At 39.0% G+C, this 26,522-nt stretch overlaps 1 protein-coding gene across 3 annotated transcripts in view; it reads right to left on the bottom strand.

Moving 5' to 3' along the window:
* The window catches only part of grik2 (glutamate receptor, ionotropic, kainate 2), a 322,030-nt gene that overhangs the window by 119,030 nt on the left and 176,478 nt on the right, over positions 1-26,522 (bottom strand). For all 3 annotated transcript variants that reach the window (XM_053326627.1, XM_053326625.1, XM_053326626.1), the window contains exons 8-9: positions 21,771-21,878; positions 10,634-10,747 (exon numbers count right to left, since the gene is read on the bottom strand). In XM_053326627.1, coding sequence (XP_053182602.1) covers positions 10,634-10,747; positions 21,771-21,878 — 222 coding nt within the window. The remainder of the gene's footprint in view (positions 1-10,633; positions 10,748-21,770; positions 21,879-26,522) is intronic.

The following is a 26,522-nucleotide window of genomic DNA, read 5'->3' as shown; positions in this document are numbered from 1 at the left end:
TTCTGAGTGAATTTGAAGTCGGTCGGATTAAATCCCTAGGAGGAGTTCGCTCAAATGCGATGCGTGGAAAACACCAAAATGATGCCAAAAACGCAGATTCGATACAAAATGGCCGACTTCCTGTAGGAGTGAGGGCATGGGTCCAAGAGACTTTTTTGTGCGTCTTTACACGATACATATGTGTACCGAATTTCGTTTGTCCAAGACAATCTCAGTGGTGGGGCTCGCTTTTTTAAATTTTCTAGGTGGCGCTACTGAACCATTTTTTCTCGCCCATTTTCGTGATCCTTAAAATATCAAATTTTTCGCCGGGTCGGACATGATTGCACATTTTGGTGACTTTTCGGGCACGTTTAGGCTGTCAAAAAGGCGTTCGTTGTGGGAGAGGAATAATAATAATCTTTACGATTACAATAGGGCCTTCGCACTGTAGTGCTTGGGCCCTAATAATCTTGACAGATACAATAGGGCTTCGCGCTGGTCAGCGCTCGGGCCCTAATAATCTTGACAGATACAATAGGGCTTCGCGCTGGTCAGCGCTCGGGCCCTAATTAAAGATATTTCTACATTATGATTATGATGAACCCTCACATACTGTTCATATTCTGAGCCGTCACAGTATTTCCTCACATAATTAGTCTCTATAACAAACTTCTGAACTACAAATCATTCATAAAGACTCATGAGTTACACATAAACATGATTAATCCTTAATGAAGCTTTCAGAGAGCAGAGAGAGTTTATGATTAAAACTATATATAAAAGACATTATATTATGGTCCAATGTTACATAAAACATTAGAGCTAAAAAAAATATTTTTAAAGCTCTTGAATATAAAAATGGGTCACATTTGACCCTGAACACTATGTGAGGGAAAATACTGTTAAAGCACTAAATATTATAGTTAGGAATGTTATAGTTATATGTCATCTGTTTATAATTACATTACAGTGTGTTATAAAAAGCCTTCTTAGAGATGATCAAATAAAGTTTTACCATTATTTTGACATTTGACACTTCTGGCACCATATATACAGATCACCACTATGAGAATGTAGTCCCAGACAGAGATGAATGTATGTGGAAGGTCTTTACAGCCATCACCCTGAATACACACACACACACACACACACACACACACACACACACACACACACACACACACACACACACACACACACACACACACACACACACACACACACACAAAGACACACACACACACAAAGACACAGACACACACACTCTCTCCTGTCTCCTGCAGTGAGGCTGGCTGCAGACGGAGGCCGGTGCATCTTTAATTAAAAAGAGAGAGTGAAGAAGAAGCCGAGTATCTGTGTAAAGCAAACCTAATTAAAGCTCCTACCACATCCATGCCTCTCTGCACACTCTCCTTAAACACTAAATCAAGCCCATTCTTCTCCAACAATTGAAAAACAACGGAATTTGTGCCTCAGCGAAAACAAACAATACCGCCTTATTTGAGTCATTTTTAAACATTTATTTTAGTTGTATTGATCCCCTTCCATGCAGTGTGGCTGTAGCAGAGAACAAAGCCAATCCTCCAGGTGCTCTCAGTATGCAGTGCTGTGATGGAAGATTGCCCGTTGGCTTAAATATAACAAAGGAAGATACTGATGATATTGGGATATAAAACGACTTAATTTTACAGAAATTAAATAGATCACTTTGAAAGTCCAAATAATATTGTGTGGGTGTGAAACAAAGCTACTATCTGTATTTGGATTTCCATTTGGATGTAGGCCATGCAAACCACACAATCATCTACTGCCTCAATTAAACTAATGTGGTTTAAAGTTTTAATATATGTGTGACTTCAATTACAATATATAGTAGTGGAATATATAGATTATACACAGAAATGATCTGTATTTGAACCACCACCTCAAATGGAATGTATGTATGAGGAGAAAGCCCAGATGAAAATGCAGTCTTCGATAAAAAAGTTGTAAAGGTACTCATAAAAAAATGTGCCATAACAAAACAAAATCAAATGAAAGCATGAGGTGGGCCCTACATGGGTTAAATGTGGGCTACGTGAGTACTGGGTGGGCATGGACTTGAATTGGGCAAATGTTGCAGGTCCCACATGCTTTCAGTAACATGTGAAGCCCATGTGGGCTGACTGTATGAGCCCAACAAAGGATGTAAGTGGGCTAAGCAGGCATGGGCATAAACAGGACAAACTGTATGAGCTCTATATTGTTTCAGAAACATGGGCCCTACATGTAGGCTGACTAAATGGCCCCCATTTAAAAAGTCCATTCTGATCCCACTTGGAATCATTCAGGCAAACATATGGGACCTACATGGGTCTCACCCAAATAGGACCCACCTGAAACCCAGTCAGAACACACTAAAAACCCATATGGACAAACACAGGTGGGGCCTGTGGACAAACCCACATGGGACCCATATTGCAGCCCAAATTTAACCCGTCTGGGGCCCACATGGACATGCTGGCTGGAAAAGAAAACAGTAAATAATACAATTTAAAAAAAGAACTTTTTTGATAAACATTCTGCATGCACTCTTGTAGTGTACAATTAGCTCTGTCCTCATGTACTGTACTGGAGTACATGTACTTGGACTGTATTTAAATATGGTTTCCAAGTTGTTTATGGACAATTATCCATAATTGAATCATGACTAACTAGATGGAGTGAGGCAAATAATGTCTAACAGGTCAAATCAAAGGGGAAAGAAATGAATGAAAGAATACAAATACTGATCATGTCATTGTATTTGCATCTGTTTTGACAGCATTATCTGTTCATATCCAAATCATGTGTTTATTAGAAGTTACATGTGTAATATACAGTAAATGATGCTGTATATGTGTACAGCACCAGTCAAAAGCTTGGACTAACCTTTCCTATTATTTTGAATGAGAATGTGTGTCGTCTCTGTAGTAGAAGGAGGAGTTATATGGAATCCCTTTCAACACACTGTCTATTGCTCCTCTTTTATATTTATGTTTCTTTGGTTGCATTGCATTCTGGTTAATGGTCTATACAGTAGATGATCAGCTGACTGTAACACTGGCTCCTAGAGAGATATTATAAAAATGAGATGCATCACACAGCAGATAATTACCAGGATATATAACACTAACAACATATGACTCAATGATCCATTACAGTACTTATGTGTCAGTATGGTCTGCTTCATTCATGCAAAAAAACAACAACAACTATTTTCCACATGTGTCTCTTTCCTGAATGTGTCATGTTCTGGAAGCTGTGGCAGCTCTGGCTCCAGCTTGTTTGCATTTCCTCACTTCTCATCCAAGAACAGTTGGCCTGAACACTGAGAGCCAAATGAAAATGAGGAATGATCTGAGACCAGGTCGTTCTGTGTTTCAGCCAAATGTTTTAATCACCAGGTTTACTGTCCCTGTTTGTGTGTTTTTGTGTGTGTGTGTGTGTTTTTTTTCCTTCAAATTTCTACTTTCTAATTTCAGTTGCTTTTCTTTTTTTTCTTCTTTTTTTTGTATTTGAAAAGGACCATGTACATTTTTAGACATTAGCGTTGCCATTTGATACACTGGACCAGAGATAGGTAACAGCTAGTTCATGTGCACTCTATTAAAAAAACTAAACATAATACAATGATAAAGAACACAAAATATAAAGTTCCACATAATAACACATCACACATATCCATAATGTCAACTAGAATGACTAGTGAATGCTTGTCCAATTGAAATCCAGAATACAGACTCATTCAGCCACATGCACACTTGTATATATCATCAGGAATTTATGTATATTGTAGATTTATAGTTGATATATATATTGCAGATTATTGTTACACAGAGATTGTTTATTGTATTTTTTTATTTCTAATTCTTTCACCATTATGGGGCTACTGTTGTGTCAGTTGTTTTATTTCTCACAAGAGAGATCAATAAAATATAATATATATATATATATACCTTTCCTTAGCTCATATAAGACCAGAGGATAGATGTGAAGTCAGTGTTAGTCATTTTTATTAATGTGCTGTTTAATTTGCTTTTAAAAGTAGTGAAGGAGCTGCAGCTCTTCATATCATCAGGTGGTTAGGCTTACAGAAAAAGCAGACTGCTCAGACACAGTGGGATGAAATGGTAAAATCTCATATAGAAGATATTCTGAAGGATATTATCAAAGTCACATAATAAAACTGTACAGTCACATAATAAAGGAAGAGTCAAACTATTTCCAGTTTGATGAATAAGGCACAAATAAAATGACCAAAGCTCAATAAATAGTTTTTCTTTAGTATCCTACAGTAATGTTGATGCATCAGGTTTTACAGTTTGTTTCTATATATTTATATATTTTCATCCTGGTATTCTGAACGGAAAGAACTCCTGATCTTTGATTGGCAGATTGTGAAGCGGAATTAAATAAAAGTAACATAATTAATTCTGTTTCAACTAATTGTTTGCAACACGTAGCATACTAAACACTTACCAGCTCTCTCTGTAAGAACTGGAATCTTAATTAAGTCTGATCTCAATCCACACAGTAGTACTAGTAGTAGTGTTATTATTATGTACATGTGTAGTATATGACTTTAAAATAAAGCCAGCCTTAAAATCATAGGATACAATTATAAAGCGGAACACCCAACTATTGTGAAGATTACTGGAAGAAATGTTCTGATCCTTTATAAGTAAAAGTAGCAATACCACAGTGTAATCATACTCACTGCCAACATTCATATAAGCCACATGAGTATGCACTTAAAGACAATATAGCACATCACATCTGGTAGAGCCTTGTGACGTGTGAGGAAATCTAAGATTGGGCCGATATGAATTCATATTAGCAATCCTGAGATCCCAACATGGGGTCAGGTGTTCACTGGCAGGGAGTTTCTAGATAAAGATGTAATCAAGCTGCAGTATGGGAGGTGTTTGGTCCATACTAGGAACTATAAAATATTTTAATCTGCCTCGTGTGAGTTCCTCCCTTTTATAGGAGTGCAACACTAAATGGCTGGAGTGCTCTCTGAAGTATTAAAAAGAATGGAATGGTTATAATACTGGATTACTATTGGTTTTATTATTATATTACTAGCTGGTTGAGGAGGAGGTCATTAGCAGTAAAACTGACAACAGAAGTAGTACAATTCAATTGGTTGATTTACAACACATGACTACATCTGATGTATTTTGCAGTACTGAGCCTGAGTTTGTACATTCTTCTATGTTTTGGAGCATTATGAGAGCAGCTCTCCCACTCTCTCTCTCCCACAGTGACTAATAAAACCTGAGTTGTTTCTGTGTAAGTGGAAGCAGGCCTGCTCCTTGCTCTCCTAAGACATTACACAGTATATTATCTGCAGCTCTAGCCATTAGCCTAAAGGTACTTCATTTCCAGCACAACATTACGGGAGTGATTTCCAAAGTAGATAAACTGTTGATAGGCCAAGATCTCAACAGTAATTACATCATGTTTTATAGTACATAATCCCTGAGAAAATGATGAGAAGCTGGATGAAAGTGTGCATCAATCAAATGTAACAAACCCAATTATTGTCAGCCCTCCCTCCTTTTTTTCGTCGCCGCTCGCAGCCATCACACATCTCCCCATGACTCAATCCTGATATGGCAATTACAGCTGCGGAGAGTCTTTGCTAATAACTGCAATCCAATCACTTCACAGCACGCGCGGAAGGAAAGAAGGCCCGCGATAAATAATGACAACCCACAATTTACTTGATATTGTTATTTTTACCGCTTGCCTCCTAAATAACAGGATCATAAGTAGCTTTAATTTTTGCTTCCCTCTACATGTTTCCCTCCACTATTACTGCTGTCACATGGTACATATGCTCTGCCTACACATACTCACATACACAGGAGATATGGAGGGTAAACAAGTGAGATCATAGTCATGTAATGTAAACTCACAGATTACTAGTAATGTAACCATTTCAATGACTTCATCAAAATAATGTAACTGATTACATTTTGATGACTTTTCTAATTATCTAACTAATCATGTGATATTGAGGTAGGGTCTGGTGAGAAGCCATTCATTTCCTCCTATTTGAGGCAGGATCAACGAATGTCAATCAAATGCTTCTGTACGCTACTGGACAAACTTACAGCCAATCATATCAACGATACACAATGACGTATTCACAGCGTGTAGGGAGCAGTGTGAACACTTCCTGTTTATGAAGAACAATCATGTAGCCCAAGTTTGTTTGTTCTATTTTCAAAGTTAACTTGCCTTCCAATTTATTTAGCACACAATCTACTGCTGCTTTGAACGGTTGCTGCACCTCCGTGGCCGCCATGCTGGATGGAAACAGAGTTACTCTACGGTCGTCATCGCTTAGAGCCCGCCTCCCCGTTCTGTGATTGGTTCCCTATCTCAGGCAAAGATTTTGTCTTGGTGGCCATGCTAACTTTCTGAGCCAAGTAGAATGTCGCTGAAAAGAGAGCATGGGTTTACCCAGGCTAGTAAGTGTTACCATTAAGCACCAACATCTAAGTTCAGCTGTTTTTCATGGATACTGACATGATTTATAAGAGACATCATTTCTTACAAAGCAACATTAGTCTCTCATTTGAAAATGTATTCATTAAAAAAAATGCATTGTTAGGAATATAAAATACAAATATTTGATGAAAAAAGTCAAAAGTCTGGTATGAGCTTAACTGGTAGTGTGACTCAATTTAAGCCCATGTGTTCTCCAAATAAGCCCACGTCATGATTTATTTACTGAATATACTTCATATATAATTCCATGACATATTAAAGATTACACTTACACTTATATTTTAATGAAATGTTACTGTTACATGGAACTACTTAGTTAGTAACAACACTGGACATAGTAAATTATAATACTGCAGTACTACATTACATAAGAATCACTGCATGTTGGTCCAGTTATGGTGCATTTTTCATTATTTTAAGGATAGAGGCAAGGCTGGGGAACCAACTAGGGAAAACATGCAAATGCACTAGACCCCCAGATACTCACAAGGCCCACATTCTCCAGGTTGTGCCAGTCATTTCACAGTATTTTAATGAAGTGAACTGTTTTTAACACTGCATGCACCAGTATAACATGTTCCATGGCCTATCTTCCATGCAAGCCTATGTTATTTCACTGTATACCCTGCTGACATGATGCATTAGTCAAGATAAGTTACCTCTAACTAACCACTCATTGCTAATCAATACAAAGCAGTACACAGACAATAGGACAATCAGGGGGTCAACATGGCTTACAGCTATTTTGTTTTTCCCCACTTGTGTGTGATGTTGTATTCACTGTAAAGATATATTTGTGATTTTAGACTCTAGAAATAAAAGAGACTGGAGTCTAAATTCATCCAGACAACCACACCTGCACTGGCTATTTTACAAATGTTTGAGCCACCAACACAAATCTGTGAAATATACTTCAAATTATTATTTTTTAAACCAATGTATTTATTGATTGAATCTGTATATAACAGAAGTCCTTCAAACTTACTTTTAGTACCTACCTTTTAACTGTGTCTGTCACTGTGTACTTTATGAGCATGGATTTTCTGATTTCTTTTTTCATTGTGTTTTTTTCCCTCTGTGTGAAACACTTTGGATCAACCATATTGTGTTTTAAGTGCTATATAAATAAAGTTGAAGTTGAAGTATTATGTATTATTTATTTAACAGTTTAATTACATTTCCTGCATATTTTATATCATCCTACACTATAGTTGAATTGATTTTTGCATCACACAAAACCAGTGAGAAGAAACAGCTGATGAGTTGGGAATGTTCTGTCAAACTATAAAGTTAAGAATGAATTTTGCTGCTTGACTTTTGAGTCAAGGACAAGAAGTTCTCCATCCTCATCCTCTGATGAAGACTCATTGCCTGTGTCAGGAAACACTCTCTATAACGCATTATATTTACTCTGCTCCATTTTAATTATGTGTCTGAATTCTGAGTGTGTAGATGTAGAGTGCCCTTGAAAAAAAAGTAGAGTCCATGAATGTGCACCACACTATTAACAATCCCACAATGCAATGCACTGAACTGTATTAGAAATGTACATTACTGCTGTTGAACTCTACAACTGAGAGTGATCACACAAATTGATAATTGAGTAAAAGCTCAAAATCTTGAATTGCTCATTATTGAGTGAACTGTTGATTATCTATTATATAGGTAGGAGTGAATGAGAGTATAGTGTAGGGATTTCAAACACAGGCATTGTGTGTATCCTTGAGGAGTGCATTACTTTCCTCAAAAATATATACAAAGCTTTTTTTTTTAACTTTTTAAACTCTACATTGTCCTCATTTCTTTCTTTTTAAGAAAGAATTTTTTACCTTTACCTTTACTTCTTACAGCACAGACTGTCAATCAGCATAATGGTGTGAAAGCAACTGCAGGAGGTGAATTGAACCAGTTGTGTGTTAATGTGAGTGGGTTGCACTCTGTTAAAGCATGGCTCCATAGCACAACTATTGGTTAAAAACTCCACAAGGGCGCTATATGTTGGGTCTTGACCCTTACATACTGTACAGATTGGGGTATTTCTCAGTATCCCCTCATTATTAAAAACTCTATACAACATTCCAGAACCACAAATCATTCATGTGTACCTCATCAGTCATAAATAATCATCTGTCAGAGAGCAGAGAGAGTGTTATCTTTAGTTGTTATGCTTTTTGTTGATGGAGAAAAACATTATATAATGGTCTGGCATAATGCTTTGAATGACTGATGAATAAACTATTTTTGAATGGTGGTTTTGATTTTTTTTTTTTATTAATATGGTTCAAACACTCAACAAAATGTGTATCAGCTGCACAAAAACATTTTTTAGCAAGTTGAAATATTTCTTTTTTCTATGTTCTGGGTCACATGAGGTTAAGTCATCACATTTCTGCCTAAAATGAAAGATGTGAAGGTGTTTTTCTTCTCTCAAAAGTAAAAATGCACATACAAATTAGATCCTGACCAGTATCTTAAAGGTTAAGGTTGTTGCAATTCTTCTCTGCATTGCCACAATGTGATTCTAGTGGAGAATAATAAAACACATTTCTTTTCATCTATGTTGTTTTTGCAAAGCAGTTAAACTTGGATGATATGTAGTCAAGGTAAAAACACAACTGGCATTAAAAAACCCCATAATATGCAATACTGTATGTGCTGCATTTAGTCTAAACTTCTCAGCTTCACAGAAATATGACATGACATCAGTGTGTGTTTCCTGTGTAGCTACTAAAGCCAAAGTATGCCTGCCTTAACACAGCCACATAAGAGGATCTGTTTTTTTTTCATTCCCTCCTTTTCCTTAAAGTTCTGTCTGAATTCCTCGGCTGTTGGCACGACTGTCAAGAGAGACAATAACACAATACGTCTGATAAATTGTTCGATAGGAGACAGAGCCTTAAACCATGAAATCTTATTGGACGATCAATCAGTCAATTTTCCCTGCCCGAGCCTGCTCCCACCAAATTGGAGTCCTCTACACTGGTGAAGTCAACTGGCAATTTGGCAGTGCAGTGCTTTGGGGTACTCTACTTCAATTGAGTCGGAGAGCAGCATCCCCAGAAAGTGCTCTAAAAAGAAAAGGCAGCTCAGGCAAAGCACTGAAGGATTTTTCAAGAGGAAAAGCTTAAAAATAATGACATCTTTGGAGGGAGTCTGTTATGGCTGAGAGCTGTTCTAGCCTTCTATAATTGGTCCCACATAAAGCACCATTACAATTTGATTTGGCTATAAACACACATTTAAAGCTGCTGTATTTAATTTGTGCTTTGTCAAATGGCTAGCAAAAATGGCAGTGAGAGGTAACAGTTTGAATTTTCTCCATTTCCTAGAAATCATGTTGAGTGATGTTAGTAAAGTCTATGAAATGACTTATGTTTACCAGCTGGGTCTGTGTGTTACTTTTTACCAAAGACTTCATCAAATACCAATCTGATGTGGGGCCTATGTTTTTTCCAACATTTTAAATTTGATTTAAAGACAAGTCACTCTAACAAACAGGGCCGGATGAAGTTGCTAAGGAACCATAGGAAGAAATGATACCAAATATACAAAGATATACAGAGTTTAAAACAACATTTTGATAGTTCCCTTCTATAAGACAGGGCCTCAACATGAGTAAAAATGCAGGAGTTGCCTAAAGGCCCTACTCCTTCAAGTTTGTATTCAGTGTTCCTGGTGCATATTACTAAGCAAATTTGCATTTATTCAAATTACCACAAACTTATTTGGGGTCTCCGAGGTTTTTCAGCCTCAGGGAAGTTGCCCACTTTGCCCAGTTGGCAAACCAGCCTTGATTAAAAAGATACCAATGCCATTAAGCATACACACCAGCAGCATTTCATTTGGAGAATTAAAAGAGTGATACTGTGTCCTGAATGCATAACAAACACTTATTCTGAATTTTAGAATGATCACTCGGATACCAAAGACTGTCCTGCTACTGAGACAGGGTTAGCAAGGGTGTGAGCATGGTGTTAATGGACTCTCCTACGGTATCTCACAATACATCCAACTAAATGGAAGAGCTGATATAGCTAAAAGGGAAAAGTTAAAATGTGATGGTTCCAGCAGCAGTTGAGAAAACAGACAAATAAATGGATGAATGTACCAGTATGGTGGAGACGATCAGGGATCGGTTGGATAAGGAATCAGAGACGTTGGTCGTCTTCCCCTTCTGGTTGTCTGTCATGTTCAGGCCACTTGGAGGGTCCCAGGTACCAATCTGAAAAACAAAACACACCCATTTAATCCTTCATCTAGCTCCAGGATATGAAGAGACTTATGAGGTTAAAGGAGCATACAGGATATAGACTGTAAAACAAGATCAACATTACTCCTCATTAGTTTTCAGGTAAAAACATCCATGTGAATGGAGGAAGGACAGTGTCATTGTTTAACTACACTCTTCATAATGCAACATGACAAACATGTTACATTATTCTTCTTTTTTCTTTAATTCGGGGGATAGTTCTGCTCTCAGTTTTGGAACTATAATTCCCATCATGCTTTGAGGGATGCAACATATATTTATATATACATATATTTAATTATAGCTTCACGAGACAATATTGACTTCAACGAGAAATATTGTCGCATTTTCGTCTCGCAAGATCTCGTGGTACGAGATCTCATCACACCCCTATTTGATACTGAAGAAAAATGAAAAAGGTGATGATTCTCAGGGAAGTTCTGAGTTACAGACAGTCTTTCTATTATTTCTAAGAAGATTAATGGATGTGCATGATGCTGATCAGAGATGATGGTATTCTTGGAGGTATAAGTCACACTAAATCTAAACATATGTCATATATTTTTGTGCTCTGAGTTATCAATCAAAGAAGGAGTTTTGATGCTAATTGTGGTGCACGTCTCTCCCCCTGTACTCTCCCTGGTAACTAAAAAACTTCAGATCTGGAAAAGATTGTGGTTCTGGTTAAAAAACAACAAAGCTGCAGGTATTTGAATGGATATGCCACACACTGATCCACCAGCCTACTTTCAACACTGGCACTGAACCTTTGTAATGTACATAAACCATGAGGTGTAGAATCTTTTAACATGAACGTAACATCAGCTGGCAGAGACACAAGTGTTTAACTGGTATCATCCTACACTAGCAAACACACGGGCAGACATGTACAGTATAGACACATACTGTACACAGACTGGTCTCCCTTTCCAGAGAATAATATGCAGCACCCTGAGGACACAGTTGACAGCCATGTGAACCCTCAACAATGTCAGGGGCCACTTTTTTCTAGTGTCCCCACAGGGAATCATGTTAGAGATGATCTAAGTTCTGGATCGGCCCTGTGGCCTGGAGGACGCTGAGGAGAACTCAAAAGGAGGAGGGGGGTGTGGAGGGGTTGCTGGGGAGGCAAAGAGGAAGAAGAGGATGGCGAAACTATCGGATCATGCCTCAAGGCTTCTCTTGTCCTCTCTCAGCTCTCCCTCAGGTCTCCACACCCGAGCCTCACCGTCAGTAACCCACCCGCTCCCCCCATCCAACCTCGCCGCCCTGAGCATCACTAGAAGGGACCACAAACACTCCAAACCCACACCAGCCACACACTCCTCGGGGCTCCTCTGATGCCCCGCGAGAGGGCCTGAGATAGGCTTTGAAATTGCAAATCAACTCTTTAATTCAGGCTTCATGAGGCTGGAGGGCTTCTGAAGGGGTTTTTATTAATAGAGTAAATTATTCATGGAGGTGCAGGCACACACAGCATACAGACCAGAGGTCAGGAGCTGCTGAGAGGCGAGCGCCGGTGAGGATGCTGAAGTGTGAAGTGTTTGCAGTTGCATGCGAGAATATTATTTGTGTCGGCTATGTTAGCAGGTTCTCTTCCCGCTGATAATCTCATGAATCTTAAATTGACTGCTGAAGATGTGGAGGGATGGCAATCCTAGGAAAAAGATGTAAACCATGAATGCAGCTGTTCATATGAGTGCACAAACACACGCATTCTACTTGACGTATAGATTTCAAGCTCATCTTGATACAATGCTCATATGTCAAATGTGCTGGTACAGTAAATTGAAAGGGTGACTGGTTGTTGTAGTCCTTCCTCCTGTCCACACTGTCTGGACTACAGCCAATATGTGGATTCATCAAGAGTACAGAAGTCCCTCTTTTTGTTTCATTTGAGTGTATTTCAATATTGAGCAGCAGAAAATAATTACAACATTCACTCTGCAGTATTTTGGTATTTGTTAAGCCTTCAAAATAATGAATTTATGACTAATCTGCATCATATTTCATGGTTTCACAGGTAACTGAAGTAGCACACTCCCACCAACGCAGGGCTAATGCAGTGCTGTTGTTAGGCTGAACACCAATAACTGTCCATTGCTTGTTACTTAGTGAAAAACAATGAAAAACACAGACAAAAAACATCTTGTATGCAAAGAGAGAGGAGGGTGTCGAGGACAGTAAAAGAAAACAGAAACAGCTTGAGTTCCTGGCAAGTCTGACTTTTTTTTTTTACATGCAAACACAGAATCAGAGCGAGGAAACAACCAGGGAGGTCCTGAGAAACTAAGCTGAAGTCATTTTGATGTTGTGGCCACAATCTGTACTGCAGGATCACATGATGATACATGTAAATGGTAAATAGACTGTACTTATATAGCATTCTTCTAGTCTTTTTGACCACTCAAAATGCTTTTACACTACATGTCACATTCACCCATTCACACACTGATGACAAGGCTCATCAAGAGGAAACTAACATTCACTCACACACTCACACACCATTGGTGCGGGCATCAGGAGCAATTTGGGGTTAAGTATCTTGCCCAAGGATACATTGATATGTGGACTGGAGGAGCTGAGAATTGACAGCCGCTCTAACTTCTGAGCCACAGCTGCCTCATTTAGCCCTCTGCTTATATTTCTTTTCTCAGTGCAAAGCATTTTGTTTACATGGGCTTCCCCATGAGATCACGTGAGATGGTGCATTAGTCCCCTGGGCATGATAATCTTATTATATCTTATTCTAAATTGTAATATCCTGTAGTGTGTGTGTTTTTAAGTCTTGAAGCATGTGCACGTGTGAGATTAGAGAGAAGAACAGCTGTGAGGTTCCTCCTCATGTGCGTAATACAACCCCATTTCAAAATTGGCTGAGATTTTAAAACTCCTGTAGTCTAAGCGTGGCTTAAGTATCCATGTGGGAGTCCAGCCAGAAAAGGGCTGTGGATGCCATTGGAAGCTTGAAAAAGTTTTTTTGTGTATGTGTGTGTGTTTGTGCCCAGTAAGCATATTTTATTGTAATGAATGTGGGGCAGCATCTTGAAACATTGTATACATCCATGGAGGAAAACACATTCATTTGTTTCATGTTTTATTGCAGCCAGCAGGAAAGGATCATTCCATGGCTTCTAAAGACAGATGCTATTATCACAGCAGCCAATCACTCTTTCAATGTACACACATACAGTATGTGAGTAGGACAATAAGATAGACTTGAACAGATCTGAAACTATCATGATGATATGTACCTCATATCCATGCTGTGTCTTGATCTAATGAAGCTGAGTTTATTTTATAATGTGTCTTCGGTATACACATTAAAATTGTATTACTATTCCTGCCTGTCAAAAAACAGATTGCGTGTCACTTCCACAGTTAAATTTACATAATTGAAACTTGATATTTGGGCTGTCCCAGTGGATTACTGAACTATAGCATGTAACACTGAAGTGAAGTTTCTCCCCCTCCTGACTGCCATGAAAGGCTTGAATTCTGGAGTCCACAGAAGTATAGTTCTGTGCTTTTTCCTGTGTCTGGCTTTACCTGACCACCACACTGCTCAAATGTCTGAGTCCTCCCTGCTAGTGGCTGCTACCTTTTATAACTAGTTGCTTAACTATGGTTATGCACATTTAGGCCTTGGCTACTGCCTTCTTTCCTATTTGTGTTCCCCAGCCACCTCACATCTATAATCCATGTCTCCACTCACCTCCCCATCTGGTTGTATTAGCTATGCCTGTCTTGCTGATAAGATTGCAGAGATGGAATTAATAATCTCCATGCTCTACCAGATCCAAGAAGCTAAGAGGTTAATGGACAAGTTCATATTCAGCCCAGAACAAACTGACACCACCTGTGCCCGACAGCCTGATGCCTCCGCTCCCGGTCCTGCTGCTGATTCTGCTATTTGTCCAGTCATTGTCCCTGATGAATCCTGGGTGCAGCTCAGGGGTAGACCTAAAGCACCAATCAACTCTACTCCATCTCATCACAAGCCCTGGTCTCGGGTCAGTGTTCATAGCAAGGGAGGGATGTGGTTATGTTGTACACTTCCTAACCATTGCATCCAGCTGGAAAATAAATTCAACATCCCCAACTTCTTCTGGTTGGGGAATCCTGGCCTCATCTATCTCCCCTGCCATCAAGTGGGACCCACAGCTCACTGATGCCTTCAATCCCTTAACCAGGCATACCTGGACACCCCCAAGGCTCCAAGGCTTGCTGCCCCATACCACACTCCCTCTTTGTCCACCCTTCAAGGTTCAATCATGAGGAAAGTTGATAAAATCTGCAGCAAGGTTTTACTTTCCAGGTGCTAAGGTGACCAAGCAACCCCTCGCCCAGGATGTTATTATCCATGTTGGTTGCAATGACATTCCCAGTCAGAAGAAGAACATTTGACTTGACTTGAGGTACATCAAAATTTGGATGCAGCACAACTTGTTAAAACTTAGATGATTAAGAACAAACTATTCTGACAAGCACTCTCTCAACTATATATAAAGCAAGAAACCTGTATTCTACCACAGACAACACTCCAGTATGTTCCAGACACATTTTACACTCAGCTTTCATTTGTATCATATATCAGTATCATCACCAAAACCTCATTCTTCCACTTCTCACCTCCTAATTCCAAAAAAATGGTATCCTCCTTTGTTACTTCCATATTAAATTACACTAATGCTTCAATATTTACAAAACTGCACTGTCCATATTCTCACATGCACCTCCTCACATCAACATACAACTATTTTACTGACCTTACACTGGATCCCTGTTCACTCCTCCAATGACTACAACATTCTCACATCAACCTACAAAGTTGTCCATGGATCTGTGTACACATTATCTGTTACGTTACCGAGACATGACCACCCTCCCACCCACTTTGCTCTTGTAGTCTACCCATTTTTCACCAACCCTGCTCTAACCTGAAAACTATTGGTGATAGAGCCTTCTGTTCCAGTACCCCTGACTCTTGATGGCTCTGCCTGAAGAGGTCAGGATGCTTTAAGAGAGTTCTTAAAAAACACTTTAAAAAATACAACCTGTTACAAATCATAGGAAAGGAGAGTCTATTCTATGTATGTAAATGAACGACTTAAACACACATATAAGAAGAAACTGTAGTCTATTTGTCTTTGTAATACTAATTAGGCTATCCATCTCATAGTGAAATAACAACTATGACGTCTATCAAAATGTCAGTGACTGCATAAACCATTGAAGTGAAGTGTAATTGTAGAACAGTCTTTAAACCAAATCTGACTTAGAGAAAAGAAAGTACAGGCTAGATGACAATAAAACAGTAGTGCAAATTGGCCCAAATTTGGCTCCTCAGATGTGTCATGAAAGGACATTAGATGATTCCTCACAGAGGTCCTCTGCATTGCTGCGTTCACTCTCACTATCATCACTCTGGTTCCACTGACTCCTCCCACAGAACATCATCCTCACTGCCATCCAAGGTATTTAATATGCAGCATCTCTTGCACCCATTGATGATGCTCTCTGGAGAAACTGCTTCCCATGCTTAGTGACACACTGCAGGCTTCTGAATTATTCCAGACACTGTGCATGCATGATTATCACTTTGTGTGTATCTCATGCACACACAGATTACCCTTGAATGGCTTGTTGATGACTATATCCAACACCTGTAGCTGGCTTGTCATCCCTCCAGTATGATCACTAGGTTGCTGTTCATCACCTGCACTTGAGTTTTGACTGGCTCAGTCAAGTGTCAATGGAAAGCATCCAAAACCAGCATGTTTCTGAGTCCCCCATGCTGTCTGCCCCACGCAACCTTGAGCCAGCCCACTACAAGCTCAGTCTCCATCCAACTCTTTTCATAGGCATGTATGATAATGCCAGCTGGCCTATTATCAGACATCCCCACTTTTTCAAAACACATTTGGACCACTGCATTATTATGCTACCTCTCTCTCCTCTAACCCCTACTGTCTATCTCCGCTTTGAACTGTATTATGAAGAGTGAAGAAAAAGCTCTGAACATTCTTTTAAACTGATGGTAAACTACAGACTCACTCAGCATGTTACCCTGAGCCATCAGACGCCAGTTTGATCCCCATGTACTCTTTGGATGGATGGATCCAATTTATTTTCATTTACAGTACACAGCTCTTATCAAGCCTTTGTAGTTGCATCACAAATCTCCCAGCAACCAGGTCAGAGAGGTCCTTTGGAGGATAGGCTGTACACAAGCAATGACTAAATACATAACAAGTCAAGTAGATCTGAAAAAAGATAGTTATGGCACTGTGCACTATAACACAGTATAATTTCTTGTATTTAGCCTTCAGTTCAAATCTAAAACATTACCGATGGTTTGAAACCCAACTGTGACCTGTGCTAACTTTCAAAACATTAGTTTTGGGATTTGGGGATGCTCCTAGGTGCTCAGAAAAATCACGGAGTCGATCTTTTTCATCAACAAACCGTCTGCAGCTGACTTGACAATATGTTAGTTGAACTAAGGAGGTGTTAAATAATCTCAGCTTGTCTTGTGGGGCATGCTCCATCTCATGAGACAGGCTGCTTAGCTATTTACAGGTGTCCAAATAGTGTGTTTCTTTTTTTTCTTTTTTTTTAGTCCATAGGAAAAAAATAATCTCAATATGCCTTCCTATAACTAGTGCTTGCTTTTTCTACATAAATTGCAGGATCCTTAACCATCAACATTTTGGGGAGTATTTCATGTGTTTAGAGTGGGGAATAGTCCCCTCCTGGCAATCCCACTATCAGGCCTATTCAATACACGTGCAGGCTTGATTTGACTTGATGCATCAGGCCACAGTGGCAGGGATTTACATCTTGTCATGACTGTGAGTAGCAGTCAAAGTCACGGCTGTAAAACAGTGGATAAACATTTCACTTCCTATAAGTTCTTCACAATAACAGTCTTCCGCTTTTAATATGAAGCAGCAGGAAATAATTTATCAGTAACTTGACTCAGTTCCAATAGTTGTCAGGAAACAGTAATATAAAGCGGCTATCTGAAAGTACAAACAAGAACACAGGAGAGAAGGTAAACTACAAATAACAGCGATTCAGTTAAGCTACAAAAGTTGTGAGAGATGAAAGCACAGAGGACCAAATCCACAAGAGGACTATGCAGCTTTTACGGCTGCTAAACTGGTGCAAATGAGACAAAAAAAAAACTTCACAGTCCACCTGAAAAGGGTGAAATGTGGGTGCAAACTGCGCTGCCAAGCAAATAGTATCATTTGCATATATGTAAATGAGGTAATATTCATACATTCAGCGCAAAATTGGCACCTCTCTATGCAAATAAGCATCATTGCAAAAGCTAATTCACAAAGACCAGCGCTAATTGCCACACACAGTTAGGGATGGATATTAGTGTATTCAGTGTTGGTGTTAACTCTCTCTCTTCAAACTTGTAAGGCTTGAAGGATATTGAACTGATGATTAATGGTATCAAGGGTGAAATCTTCAGTCAGACATTGGCCTACCTAAAATAATTTCAGCTACTTCAAAATAAGAATGTACTGACAGCTCTGACGGAGCTCATGATTCATCAATAAGGGCTGCTTTATGTTAGTGTTGTTGACCACCCAAGACCGAGTCAAAACCAAGACCAAGACCAGAGCATACCAAGACCAAGAAAAGACCAAGACTTTAAGGGGACGAGACCAAGTCAAGTCCAAGACTAAACCAATGCAAGACCATTTTCGAGATCATTACTGTAATCATAATCTCGACTGGTCTTAAAAAAAAATCCAGAGTCCAGCACGTCCGAGCCCGAGTAAAAGGTACGGTCGGTTCCGAGACAAGACCAAGACCTTAAAAATGTGGTCTTGAGACCAAGACTGATCTCAAGTACTACAACACTACTTTAAGTTAAACAATCCCACCAAATAAACTTGAAGTGTAACAGCTGATCTGTGTATATGTGTGACAGAACACAGAACATAGATTACCGCCAGATCCTGAGCGATCCATTGTTAATGAAGTTACTGCATAAATACATAAATGTGCACTGTGTCTTTCTGAGTTTGGAGACACACTTATTGTGAAATCCTGGATACATTCAGTAACTCATGAACATTATTTAAGGTTCAGACATTAATCTAACAACTTTCAGACCTGCCTGAGTCACATTAATAGCTATACTGTGACATTTCAGAAGATTATGTTAAAGCATGGCCGACAGTGCCGATGAGATTAGTTTCACAGAAGCAAAATACATTAAAGTTGGTTTGTGACTGAGCTCTATGTGTGCACATTGTTACTAATTAAATATATGCAATTTGAAGCTTTTGTATTCTCTGCCGTTTTCATTATGGACCAATCTGTCTGCCGAATGTGGTGAAAAGCCTGAAAGACTGGAAAAGCACTCTGCTTACAGACAAACCAGATACAAACAACGGCAAATTGCACTCAGCTGCAGAACTTGATGGGTCCGTTTGTGTCGGCATATCATGAGTGTAAAATCTTATGTGGATAGGACCTTAAAATGGAGTAGATTGTAGGTGAATGCTGTGCCATTCACGGTGCTATTAGCAGGCACAATTCATTGTTTGCGGACTTGGCCCAGACTCTTAAACACAGACATGAGTTGAAGTTGAGTCTTGCAACACCCCTCTAGTTTGAGTGGAGAAGAAGCAAGGAGAAGGGGGGTAGTCACGGGTTGGCTGCAGTTGGTAAGATATCACCACAACCAGTTTGGAGGCAACTCTGGCACACTTTGGCCTGACTCTGGAGATGGTCCATCTTTGGCACGTCTTGGCAAAAACTGGTAATGATATGTAAATCAAAGCAGGTTTTAATCAGCATGGCCAAAAGTGTCCCCAGGTCAAACTTGGGGTGTTAGTGTATGTTGCTTTCTGGCTGTTCTAGCCTTCCATCAGCCATGAAATTAAAACCACCTGCCTATTGTGTGGGTCTCCCTCATGCCACCACAAACAGCTCGGGCTCATCGTTGCATCAACTTCGGAAGACCTCCGAAGGTGTCCTCTGGTATCTGGCACCACAACGATATCAGCAGATCCTTTAAAGTCTTGTAAATTGCAAGGTAAGGCTTTCATGGATGGGCTTGTTATTCCAGCGCATCCCACACATGCTCAATCAGTTTGAGATATGGCATATTTGGAAGCCAAGGCAACACCTTGAAGTCTTTGTCATGTTCCACAAACCATTCCTTTACCGTGGAGGGGTGTACTTTGTCTGCAATGATGTTTAGGTAGATCATCACACTGTCTACACTGTCTATGCTTCTTCCCATAGTACATCCTGGTGACATCTTGGCCCCAGCTAAATGATCCACATGCACCCAGCTGTCCACATGATGTCAAAGAAAATGTGATACATCAGACCAGGACACCTTTCATCGCTCCACGGTCCAGTTCAGACAATGACATGCCCATTGTAGGTACTTTCAACGATGGACATTAGTCATCATGGGCATTCTGATTGGTCTGTGGTTATGCAGCAAGCTGTGATGCACTGTCTATTCTGACAGCTGTCTACCACATCCAGCATTAACTTGTTCAGCAATTTGTGTTACAGTAGCTCTTCTAAGGGAGCAGACCAGATTGACTAGCCTTTGCTTCAACACACATCAATGACGCTTGGGCGCTGTTGCCAGTTCAGCAGTTGTCCTTCCTTGGAGTACTATCGCTAGGTATTGACCACTGCATACTGAGATGACAACACAAGATGCTCTCACCCATCGTCTTCTAGCCATCACTATTTGGCTCTTGTCAAAATAACTCTGACGTTTGCTCATTTTTTCTGCTTTCAACACATCAAGTCATTGTTCCCTTGCTGCCTAATATATCCCACTCCTTGATGAATGCCATTTTAACAAGACATTCAGTGTTATTTACTTTGTCTGTCAGAAGTCATATATTTTCAAATTCTATCCATGGAGATGAGCACTAGACCAAATATAGGCGTAAGCAAGACAGTAACAATAAGGTGAGCACATATTCTGATCTTAATACAATTAGTTTTAAGGAACACTTTTTTCTAACATACCTATATGATTTATTTCTTAGTTTGAGATTAAAGAAATATCAATTTAATGATTTAGACTTAAAGGATAAGACTGGCAGTTTGCTTCTGGTGTAGATCCAAACCAACAATAAATTAATCTTAAGTATTGTGTGTGTATCTAAAGCCTGATACATCTTTTTTTTCTCTGTGCCATAGACCTCCTTGGTTGTCGAAAAACTATTAATAACAGGTCACTGAGCCACATTGCTGCATTAGGTGGCATGTTCCTTTGTCCCTGCGGAGAGTGATTACAGTACAAATGGCTCCAAATGGTAAAAACTGCGATAAGATTGCAACCATTAAGGAGAGAGGTACCTACTACAGCAGATACTACTGCACATGTGTGGGAAGGTGCTTCTGTTTATAGAGCTTTGCTTGCTTATTGTTGCTACATATCCCAACCAAGAGGCTGTGATCAACTCTATAGCTCTTAACTATAGAGGTTGTGCCAGGGCAGGGTTAACCTGTCTTAGCAACAGCTTGTTTTCCTACCAGCACATCTAAAGCTCACTAAATAACATATTGCATTGCGTGTGTTTAATCTGCACACAAATAAAAATGTAAGACTGTCTCTGCACACAGCTGTTGTTCACCAAAAAAAATGTTTCAACTCTCTCTAAACCACAAATGGTTGTTTTCCATTTCTGTTTGTGTGCTGATTGAACAAAGTACAGCATGTTAATCAGAGCTTTTAAGATGTTGATAGTGGTATTTCTTTTAAAGCGCCTGGCTGTCTGAAAGCCCTCTGTGAATGGACTGCTGGTACAAAGTGTTTACGTTTATGTGTTAATGGGATATTCCATCACATTGGTTGCATGCTGTTGATCTTTAATGAATCACTGCTACATTCACACCTACGTTTTTATGTTTAATCTCATCATCACATTGTCCTGCAAGGTGGACTCTAAATGGACACACACACACACACACACACACACACACACACCTTCTCAAGCCCCTCCTCCTTCAGACTGATGACATCGAGGTCGAAGTCTGTCCTCAAGCCATTGGTCCGGTTGAAAGTGATTCTCCCAGTCAGGCCGTCCCAGTGGGCCTATAGAGACAAAGACAGCAGAGAGGCATTAAGTTTCAAATAGGTTTTTGATGTCAGTGTTTGGAGGAGAACCAGCCAAAGTGTGAAACACACTCTTTCTATTTTCCCTCTTTCACACAGTGTTCCTGTTTGTACAGTCTTCCCAGCATCAAGGTGCCTACACAGTCACTGAGGCTGCATTTGTAACAGTGGGAAGGCAATTACTGGATCTTTACAGACATTTAGGGATGTGATAGGATACAATGTAGCATGAAAGTGGCTCGGAGAGGGAAGGTTTTTTTTCTTCTTCTCAGGCACAGCAAATCATCATAGTGCTGCTCTGACTGGAAGCCAGGGACTTCAGGGCCTATCTTTAGTAATAGGAGTGGGTGTCAGAGATCTGGAAGTCAGTACAGTCAACTGTGCTAGAAAGCACTTGTCATACTAGTTTGACTCAGTGTCTAAATACCTATCCATTCATACCACTGTTGTTTATTTAAACAGTGCGACTGGGATTACTAATAGTTACTAATTACTGTCAAATACAACTTGTGTGACTTTATCTATTAAAACTCTTGCAGTAAGCAAACAATATGTACATTTACTTCTATTTCACAATCAGTCAGTCTTAAGATGGACTGCCATGGATGGCGTGTGGTCAGGATATTTGTGTTCCCCAGAGGAGGATTACTGAAGACCCACAACCATGTCATATATAAAATCCTAAAGCACATTAATGTTCCCCAGAGGATAAACCCTTTCTAATTTAGACACTCCATGGTCTGTCATCCTCATTATCACAATGGTGGGATTAATGCTTACACACTGTTCACATTCTACACCCAAAAATCCCTTCATAAAAAGTCGATGCACAGATCAGATTTTTAATGCTAGAACAACACCTGGCTCCAGATTTGCAGAGTGGTAGATTGATTAAACACATTTTAGGAATATTCAACATGTAAAACACAAAACCGAAGTAATGAAGTTCTCACAATGGGGTGCTCTTCAATATATGATTATAGGTAATAAAGCAGTAATCGGTTGATATTGTCATTTGGGGATGCATATATCTGATCATATTTAATTAAATGATCAGAAACCATTTGACAAGTAAGCATGGAGCTTTTAGGGCCCTAAGACTTTTGGTCACCTGGCAGTTGCCTGCTTTGCCTTGACTGTTATACTGAATGTCATTGTGTACATATTAGTTTATCAGCAACGCATGACCAGAATCCACACAGTCTGCTGTGGTCGTTAAAACATCAAATTTGATGATTTTGGTGATCTTTCCTTTAGCACCACCACCAGACAAGCCTGCTTTTAAAATCACATTCAGTAAGTGGTATTGGATAGATTTTCCTGATATTTGGTATGCATATCCATGTTCCTCAAAGCATCATTTGATTCACCCCCTGGTGTTTGTAGCACCACCATCAAGCCAAAATTTCCATCTGAACAAAAGAGAATGAAAAAATGTAACAGCCAGTGACCCATTTCATGAAAGTGATTACACACAGATTGCAAATAGTTCTTCTGTCCCGTTTCACAAAGGACTGTCACTCAAATTGCAGATACATTAGTGGGTCCTACAGTCATCTTGCATGCCAATGCAAGGGTCACAAGTATGGTTTTTTGTTGTTGTTTTGTTTAGTTATATATATATATATATATATATATATATTAAAGTTATTGCAAGAGAAAATGATCTCATATTTGCATGTTGTAAATTTGGTGAAATGCAGCTCAGACTTGTTCAACATATTCATTCTCCTCAGAGGTTACAACTTTTCACTTTGTGATTTGAATGATCCCAATACCTGTTTCCTTTAGCACTGCACTGAGTATACAAAACAAACACATTTTTAACCCTTGCATACTGTTCATATGAGTCTCTACACCAATTCATGATTAAACTGTTGAAGAGTGTTTTTTATCTCACTGTTGTCAACAATGTCCTGACATGATCCATGAGGGATCTCAGGAACTTCATTAATCTACCTATTAAACTCATAGTTTCACCATGTATAAAACCTGACCCATCTAAACACAACATTGTGGTGAGAGGAGAAATGAGTCATGCTACATAAGGATAATATAAACTCTGATAGGGGTTGATTTCTACAGCCAGTAGCAACAGCGAAGTTCTGTTGTTATGTCAAACAGCGTGTTGCTACTGTAGCAAGGCACTGTTTGACCAATCACCTTTAGGTTTATTCATAAGAGTACTCTTTCCCACAATGCATCTGTGCATCTGTGTCTATCTATTATAGAGTTATTAGAGACAGGTTATTGTGATGACCCAGGGCTAAAATTGTGCAATAACTGACCTGTGATTAAGACTTTTGTTTGTTTAATATGTGCCAGAGTCAAATGTGTCAAACTATGCAGGGGGAGCTGCTGCACCCCCGGCAGCACCCCCCTCCCTGCACTAGTGCTTCAGACTGTTGGATCTTTGCTTCTTTTTAATCATATAGAAATGAATATATGATTTCTATGTTTGTTGTCTTTGTGCCATGTTTGTACCATGTATTGCAGCTTTGACATTTTAAAATTCCCCTCGGGGATTAATAAAGTAATCTAATATGTTTATTTACTTTTTAGCAGTCTAATAACAATGATAATGTCAGTCTGCTCCTTTTGTGTGCAAATATTGATTTAAACCTTCCCTTAGACTTGATTTAATGATCTTTCTCTCATTAGGAACACAGAGAGGCTACAGGAAACATAGGTAAGTACTGGTGGCTATTTTCAGATTGATAAAACCTGTGACTGCTTAGTTGACTTGTGTTGTGAAACTGGTGTTATGCCAGTCTTTGCATGAAACTACTTTTTTTGTGTTTGTCTGGAAAAAAAGCTAATTGAACCCTTTACCCTAACCTCAAACAGCATACAACATAGCACTTTAAGACCTGTAAAAATCCTGTCCATCAAGTGAAGAGTAGCGTTTTAACACAGGCACAATGTGACCTCGACTTATTTAGGTCACAATAAAATTCTCTACGCTGAAGGTTTTTTTCCTGCTGTGCCTCGGAGCAAAGCATCTTACACCAGCTGGTCAATACTCACCAACTCAGTGATTCTGTGGTTCAAGTGCTGAAAACTGGGATGCTGAGGCTTTTAAAGGAGGCTTAAAGATTGTAAAATAGAGGTACTAAAGGTGAGAGAAAATACAGAATTGCACTTCAGCCAGTGGAGTGGTTTGAAAAAGAGGCTCCACAGAGCTCATGAGTGCTATGAAGGTATATTTGAATTATTTCTTCACTAAAAATGATTCTTATTAATCCTTGATAAAAAATGTTCTTTCTTTCAGTATTGTTAACAGTTGGACACGAGGGTGTACAGGCAATTTCTGAAAATTTAAAGCAATAATTCATTCACATACCTCTCTGGGAGGTCCAGCCTACACTACACTGATGATAGCTTTAGTTCAGACTGATTCACACAGCTGCAGGCTGATTAATGTTCTCTGTGTAGAGTTGTGAATGTGCAACTAACTTTTGCTTTTACCTTGAAACTTTTATTTTCCAACCAGTTTTGTTAGTAATTTCTCTCATATAATATAATAATAATAATATAATAATTATATAATATTTCTCTGTTTAGAAAAAGTCTGTTTTAAATTAGGTGTAACTATACACTCGGGTTTCTCTGACAGATTTGAACTGAAGTAACAGTTTATAAAGTTTTACTAACTAAAGAAGAAATCAATAGAACAAAAGAAAACAATATAAAAAGGGGCCAGTGTTAGCAGTGTTGACAGCATTTAGAGTTAGTATCAACAGCTATCTCATATGCTTCTGTACATTTTGCTCTTTACTGCTCTTTTTTTTTTTTTTTTTTTTTTTTTTTAAATCAGAGTAACTTAACTCACTAATGTTAGTATCAATTTTGACCCGGTCTAAGAATCCCCTCATAAAAAGTGTTTATACCACATGTTGAAGCACAGATGTGTTTAGAAAGCATCAATAGTTGATCTGACTGATCAATAAATGTGATTAAACCTTGATTCATGTTTCAGAGAGCAGAGAGAGTGTATGTTTTAGCTTTTACATCACTCATTGTTGGAGAAAAAACATCTACTATCACACAATATCATGTCCTATTTGACCTAAGACATGAAAATATAACATAGCAATAATGATGGAAATGTATTTAATGTAAAGGTAAAATAACAAGAAGTTTATGGAAGTGTGGGGTTTATTGTATAACCATTAGAGCCATCAGTCTTCACTGCTACATCATAAAAACTACTATCTTATTAAAACTATTAACTATTCATTTCACTAAAACACATGGCAATAGATACGGATCAAACTTGACACAGAACAGTCTCAATGGATAAAAATGAGTGTCACCTATACAAAAGTATATTAAATACAAATTTAAAAATATTTACATTTTTGTGCATTTTGGGCCACTTCAGGAAAAGTCATCAAATTTCAGAGTAAAAGACATTTGGAGTGTTTTTTGACCACAGCAGTATGTAATGGCAAAGTAGCTGACTAGCAGGGTCACTGAAGGTAAAAACCTGCTTCAACAAGATAAAAAAACACTGACTTTCAGCTCAGTGTCATACATAAATATTTAGATAAAATAATCAATTTCAAGCTGCAAGTCAGAGGACAAAGCAGCCTAGAAGCAGAGGATAAAGTGAGAGGAGGG

Source organism: Scomber japonicus, chromosome 10 (genome assembly GCF_027409825.1).
Source record: "Scomber japonicus isolate fScoJap1 chromosome 10, fScoJap1.pri, whole genome shotgun sequence".
Taxonomy (NCBI): Eukaryota; Metazoa; Chordata; class Actinopteri; order Scombriformes; family Scombridae; genus Scomber; species Scomber japonicus.
Note: the sequence above shows the minus strand (reverse complement) of the source record. Positions and strands in the feature narration are given on the sequence as shown.